This window comes from Phragmites australis, chromosome 22 (genome assembly GCF_958298935.1).
Source record: "Phragmites australis chromosome 22, lpPhrAust1.1, whole genome shotgun sequence".
NCBI classification, from domain to species: domain Eukaryota; kingdom Viridiplantae; phylum Streptophyta; class Magnoliopsida; order Poales; family Poaceae; genus Phragmites; species Phragmites australis.
The window spans coordinates 19,831,763-19,839,281 of NC_084942.1; the positions used below are offsets into that span (position 1 = coordinate 19,831,763).

General features: G+C 36.7%; 1 protein-coding gene across 1 annotated transcript; it reads right to left on the reverse strand.

Annotated features, from left to right (window-relative positions):
• Positions 1-6,327: 6,327 nt before the first annotated feature.
• Positions 6,328-7,232, reverse strand: LOC133904793 (purothionin A-1-like). The gene is made up of 3 exons (XM_062346344.1): positions 6,933-7,232; positions 6,779-6,847; positions 6,328-6,688 (listed from the first exon to the last, which is right to left on the reverse strand). Exons 1-3 carry the CDS (start codon positions 7,168-7,170, stop codon positions 6,588-6,590), a joined length of 408 nt encoding a protein of 135 aa, XP_062202328.1. The 5' UTR covers positions 7,171-7,232; the 3' UTR covers positions 6,328-6,587.
• Between the last annotated feature and the right edge of the window lie 287 nt (positions 7,233-7,519).

Sequence of the window (7,519 nt, forward strand, 5' to 3'; positions counted from 1 at the left end):
AGATACTTAGTTCACTAATATTTTTTATTTTTTTCTTATTTTTTGTTACTTAAGAAACATTAGTAGGAAATAAGTATAATTTCTACTCAAATTTGATGTAAGAGATGGCGACTATGGACACAAACGCGTGTTCCAAAAATGATGTAAAAACTCCAGGGGGCGAGAACTCAATCTTTCAAGCTGTTTTTGGCCTAGAAAAATTCAACGAACCCAATGAAGTGAGGGAGAAATGGATGCAACTTTTTTTGTAGATGTCCGCAGAGTGAAAAAAAATTCAAAATCCGAGTTCGTATGAAAAAGTTATGCCTATTTTATCGTACGTACTCCGAGGCATCTATCAAATTACGATCGTTTGTATGAGATATTCAGAAAATTATAAAATATTAATATAATTTTATAGGTAAATTATAAACATTCACCTATCAAATTTATATGTAAATATTAATACATATTTTATATGTAAATATTAATATAAATTATATATATAAAATAAAAAATCAGTCATTAGTGACGGGTCAAGATTACGACCCATCACCTATAACCTTCATAAGTGACGGGTCACAGTTATGACCCATCACTTATAACCTTCGGCAAAGAAGGTAAAAGGATAAAATATCTAATGTCCATCACAAACAAATGATAGCTGAGATGGTAACACACACGCGCGAGAAGAGGTGGCGGGTTCGATTCCTGCTTGACACAAAGATAGAAAATAGTGCTAAAAAAACGAAGTGACCCGTGGCCAGTGGTGCTAGGCATATATTGGGATGGCTTGAGTGAAATAATATTTTTTTGCTTTTTTCTGTTAAAAAACACAAAAAACGTAAATCAGTCATAAGTGTTAGGTCACAGATCCATCACTTATGACTTGTAGTAAGTGACGGTCATAATTTTGACCCGTCACCAATAACCTTATTAGTGACGGGTCCTTACTCGTCACTTATGACTAATTACCAGTGACACGTTCGAAGTGATGGGTGCGGCACCCGTCATCCATAACAATAATGACCCGTCATTTTTGAGCTTTTTTTCATATAGTGATGATGCATGGTTTATATAAAGTGAAGTAAGGTGGTGCATGTATGGTAGGCTGCCTGTTGTTGACTTTTGATCATATCTTACAGTGCAAACTGACAATACTTTAGTAACAGCAGCTAAGACTTAGAATCATCGATGCCAATGGATGAATTGGCAATTACTTTACGACAACTAGGTGTATAAATTGTATTTTTCGGTGCATTCATTTGCTAGGAATTCCAAAGTTTGGTTACATATCCATAGGGATTGACTCCTCAAAATTATCATCAGGCGGTTGCACTACAACCCACATCCTTTGATAAATCTTATCGGTAGACATAAAAATAACCTGCAAGGGATTGGAAATCTTTCTCTTATCAAAAACATTATCATTGCAACTTAAAAAAAATAATGTCATTGCGATATAACCATATGGACAAACAAACGACAGCCGCTCGAATAAGGAAGTGGCATCTGTACCTCTACAAGGGGTTACAAATTAATTGTTTCTAAGAAAAAAACACATCATTTCAGTAAAGTCAAATAGACCAATATAAAACAATAGCTCAACCAAAATGTAGCAAACGATCATTACTAGTGACTTAATTTCTAAATAGTGTTTTATCTATACGTTATATCTTAGCAGAGTCTGTTTGCAATATAATGGATAGTTGGTTTATACTGAAGTCCTCTAGTATCTAGTTGGTAGCTTGATAATCTCACATATAAATGCTATTAGTCTGTCAAGCGTATCGTTTTGTAATATCGAAGCTCTTAGTGTGTCAAGCGCATCTCATCCTGAAATATTTACCATGTTCTTAGCTTAAAAAAATGACGATGTTCCTTCCTTGATCTATTCAAACAGTTCATCCATGTGTATTCCTTAGGTAGGCAGAATTAAACAAAAGAGACTGTCACATCTTGATATAATTAATTTGGTTTTACGCCGGCTAACTATATGTTTAAATAAGCATGTCGATTCACAAAGACAAGTGTAATAATTTATGTTGTCTAAGAATTTAGCCAATTGCTCCCAATGATTCTAGATGCTAAACTTGTGGCTCTTAGCCATTCTCTTCTTTTTTCTATTTGCTTGAGTTGTAATAAACGTTGTTTTAGGTCCAAAATACTGGTTGCACGTATTCGTTGCTAGCTAGTTTCATTTCGTGTTTGACCTGCAACCTTCATTTGCTTTGCTGGTCGAGTGATGAATATGAGGACGTGCATAACCAAGATGATAGCATGCATGTAGTCATTTACCTAATGACAACATTTCTTTATCCCATGTCCTTGTTATCTTACATAAAGGACTTCCATTTTATACAGTCAACTCTAACCATTGGTCAATATAATTAAATAATAGTACCTTGTTTCGGTTGCCTAGCTACAATATAATGCACGACTTAGTCACACATGATTTATATACAAGGAAGGGTAAGGTGGTGCAAGTGTGACAGTGAAGTGATAATGATGTTATCTAGATATGGTGAATAGGTGTTTTTAATACTTCGTTCCCTTTTTAATTGTTAGTCTAAATTTACAGCGGAAATAAGCTAACAGATTTTTCACAAGTGAGAAACCTAAATATGCTAGGCTAAACTAGCACTACGTGAAAAACAGATAAAGAAGACACTACATAAGTGACGGGTCGTAGTTGTGACCCATCACTAATGCCAGTCATTGGTAACGGGTGAAAACTTGATCCGTTACCAATGACGACTTATCACTCATAGGTCATCGTAGGCCAGTCATTGGTGACGGGTCAAGTTTTGACTCGTCACCAATGACTAACTCATCGGTGACGGGTCTCATAGGCCTGTCATAAGTGACGGGTCAAGTTATCACTCATCACTAATGACGTTATTCAGAAATACAGAAAATGATTCAAACATTGCAAATTTTTTTTTTATTTTTTTTATTTTTTTCTTATTTTTCTCACTTCAAAAACACTAGAATATGAACCATTGTATATTTTCGCTCAAGTTTGATGTAAGGGGTAACGGATATGGACACAAACGCTCGTTCCGAAAACGGTGCAAAAACTTTCGGAGGTGAGAACTTAATCTTCCAAGCAGTTTTAGGTCTCAAAAAATTCGCCGAACCCAACAAAGTTGGGGAGAAACGGATGTAACTTTTTCTGTAGATGTCCATAGAGTAAAAAAAAATGTCAAAATCGGAGTCCGTATGTAAAAATTATGGCTATTTAACCGAAGGCACTCTGAGTCAACTGGTTATTATGTCTATTGTAAAATTAACATTGGTGACAGGTCATAACTGTGACCTATCACTTATGACTTGTAATAATGACGGGTCACAGTTATGACCCGTCACTTATGACCATCGGAAAAGTAGTTAAAAGAATATTTTATTTGAGTCCCTTCAGGACGCACGCGAGGTTGAGGTGATTAGGCAGCTACGCGCGCGAGGGGCTGTCGCGAGTTCAATTCCCACGTAACGTATATTCTAAAAGCAGCCTGAAAAATAGGTAGAGATACGTGGCGAGTGAAGATAGGCCTGAGTTGGATTGGCTTGGGTGAAAAATATTTTTTTGACATTTTTTCACGTCTAAAAAGCGCGAAAACCATATATCAGTCATAAGTAACGAGTCACAAACAAGTCATAAATTGTGACCTATCACCAATGACCTTATTGGTGACAGGTCCTTACCTGTCACTTATTATATGTCATCAGTGACGCGTTCGGGATGATGGGTGCGGGACCCGTTACCCATAACGGTTATAACCCGTCATCTTTATCCATTTTTTACATAGTATAGTGCACAATCACCCTAAATAAATATGAATGTTACAATTCTAGAATGATAAAGATTATTTAATTCTAATAAGATATAAAAAAAACTCCAATCAAATATTCTAATACTATTTATCAGATGTTCCGATGTATTTTTTATCGGATGTTCCGAACTGACCTCGAATGTTCCGACAACTAGAAAGGTTAAGATAGCCCCGTCTCAGCAAATGGAAGAAAGGACAAGACTTCAGCCACGACCAAATAAAAAAATCTGTATTGTTAGGTATATTTCATGAAAGTACGGACGCAATTGAGCTTATCTATGCTAAATCTATGTTTTAATATGTGTTGATTCGCACACCAATCACTATGATGACACGTGTAATACTTTACGTCTTGTATTGTCTAATAATTTAGGCATTTAGTTACATCTCCGAGGGAAAGGAGAATGTTTTAAAGTTGAACAGTTGGTTGCTTTAGGATACAAAATTACAATTTGATAAAAATGCTAGCCGATTTATGATTAATTGCTATTAGCTAATTCACGGGTTGAATTCTGCGTAAATGAGAAGAAAGGTAGAGCTAATAGGCTTGATTCACCCAAAAATTTGAGCTAAATGCAGCTAGCAAGTTTGTTCTTTGCTGTTAAATGCATGTATACGATGAGATGCAGAACCAAGGGTCCGACATAACTTCCCATATATGTACTCATATGAGTATGTACTCCCACGCCGCATATACCTCCTATATGTATGTATTGTACTTGATTTAACACCGGAAATACTACACTAATAATTATAAGATACTCCAAAATTAATCGAATGAAAAAAATTAATTACCATGTATATTTTTCGGCTATATGCCCTTTTATACATATAAAAGGGGTATATCGTCAAAAAAAGTACATAAGAATGGATTTTTTTTTTGTGTAACTCATTTTGGAAGATCTTATAATCACTAATGGAGCATACCCAAAGTGATAAAGGAGTATAACAAGGTTGTTTTAGTAGTATAATATATGGTGGGGTTACATACTCTAGAAGTACAAAACATGTAAAAAGGGTATGATCTCATCACCTAATGACAACATTTTGAAACATATGCTCTACTCTCACCAATATGATAACAGATATGATAAAAAACAAACTAAAATAAACAGGTAATAAGACTTGGTATCATGAAGAAGCTTTTATTTTTTTATGCAGTCAACTCAAACCACTGGTTCACACATATAACATCAATTTCTTTTGGTTGCTTAAAAGAGCAAGCGAGTTAGCATCCGCACAATGACAACATACATGATATGACCAGAACTGATTAAAGACAAACTAAAATACCAAAACTACCATCTTCTCTTACATGAACTCTTAGTATTTTATAGAGTCAACTTTAACTGAACAACTATAGAGAACGTTGTAGATTGTAAAGTTTTATCACCACTACAGAACATATCATAAGTGGTGGTTCAAATCGCCATCAATGACGGGTTTTGAACCACCACTGATTACTCGGTACTGATAGTCACTAACTATTAGTGCTAGTTATAGAACCGGCAAAAAACTAACCGTCATTGTTTGCCTGACTTGACACATCTTCACTCTTATTGGTGTCAACATTCCAAACGGAAGTTATGTAAAGAGCTGAAGGACACTTTCCGAAGGTTTGAGGTATTGTTTGTTGAAGAGTTTTTTCTCTACATTTACAAAAAGTTTCAAGGCTGCATACTAAGATGACGATTTCGAGCCTTGGACTTCATATTTTGTAGTAGCCTGTTCCTTTGGCACTTTCAAACTCAAGGCTATTTAATTCTTCGTGCGCTTTTAGCTAGAATGCGGGTGTTAAGGGTAAAGAGTGTAGCACCCGAGTGTATGATGATGATACCCGAATGTTTCGTTATTTCACAGTAGTTAAGAGTCGAGTCTTTCTGGTTCTTGAGTCTTTGTACGGTATATATAGCCCTTTAGGCACATATCATCTAACAAGCATGGTCCTAAAGTTAACAATTTGGACCACATATACAAAGGCATAATTAGCGCCCCTTTTTATTCAATTTTGGTGTACAAATAACCGAAAACCACTAACATATACAATTCACCTTTTCTAGGAACCCACATTTGTTTAATGCGTCGTGCCAAAAATATCGGAAGAATATTTCCCGAAGGGAAAACCCATCAGAAAAACCTGACTAGTATTGTGCCCCATTGTACCACACATAATGGCAGCGAATTGCCGATTGAAAATGAGAAAAACAGGATGTCATCGAAGCTTCATGCCACTGACATTGTCACACAACACTCAAGAGTTGCCCATTGCAATTCAATTGTAGTTCGTGTGCTGATTTGAAAGAATGTTCAGGAAGACTTTAGCGGTTAGAATGTGATGCCCCAGAAGTTGAAAGTTCAAAAGAATTTGTTACCCCATTTATATAAGCTTCAATTCCACATCGAATATACGATCCAAAATTAAACCATTAAATTCAGAAAACAAAAATAGAAACTTAAAAAGCAACACAAACCTAAAATAAACAAATTAGAAAACTGACAAAAAACACAAAGTATGTACTTGTAGTTTTTATATTAATTGGCCAAGGGTAAACATATATATCTCGATCAAAGATCAAGATGAGCACATCAGGGCAGGAACATGGCATCCATCGTGATGACCTTTATTGGAACAAAGAAAGGAAAAACACACACATACATAAATAAAGATGACACACAGGCTTGGATACGATCAATGAGATCCAATTTTGTCGAACATATTCATCGCGTGATGACCTTGGCCTTCGACAAGGAATCTCAGTGCATGCACATGCATTATTAGGCAGCAACGGATGCGATGCCAGCATCCCCGTTGCAGAAACTGTCACATGCATCACCGCAGCGTTCCACGTCGATTTTAATCTCTTCGCCGCCATAACCTAGTGCCAAAATAGTACAGTATGTGTTAAGAACAAACATTTTTAGTTTGGCGGCAAACAATTAAAATTAATCTAGCTAGATGAATTTACCATTGTTCATGTTGTCACACACGGAAGACCTGCATCCCAGGTTGCAGTACTCAATGGTACCTGGTTCACCTGCCAAAACAAATAGCTAGTATGTAAATACTTTCTTGTTTGCCAGAAATAATAAACAAGATGGAAAAAGTGAGTTTCTCTTTACCGGAGTCGGGGAGAAGGTTCAGTTTAGGGTAGTCAGGTGGGCATTTGTTACCACGGATGATTTTGCAACCACATACTTTTGCACAGAGTACCGGGGGACCCTTGCGACGGCAGCAGTTGTAGCAGTGTCTTGCGAAGGTGCTCTTGCAGCAACTCTTGCCCTCTACTTGGACCTGTTCCAGGACTAGCCCCAGTATGAGTAAACACATGATCACACTCTCAAGACCCTTGCTTCCCATGGCGTCTGGCTTTCTTTCAAAACACAGTGAAATGGCTTGGATTGATCGACTGCCGAGACAAGAATTGCATGGCTCTATTTATAGGGAGATGATGGCGTGTGGGTCGTCATACAAACCATGAATGGTCATCGATCTTAGCACCAACCGTCTGCGATGTGTTCCCAAGCGGGCCGGCCAGGAAAGTCAAGACATCACAACCGGTTCCAATACAGAACTACCTCTGCCTACAATAATTTTTTGTGCAGTCACCATCATCGTTAACTCGCATCTCAGCCGCCGCTAAGTCTCTATCCTTAAACACATACTACGTAAAAAACAGATAAAGAAAATACAAAATTAATAATAAATT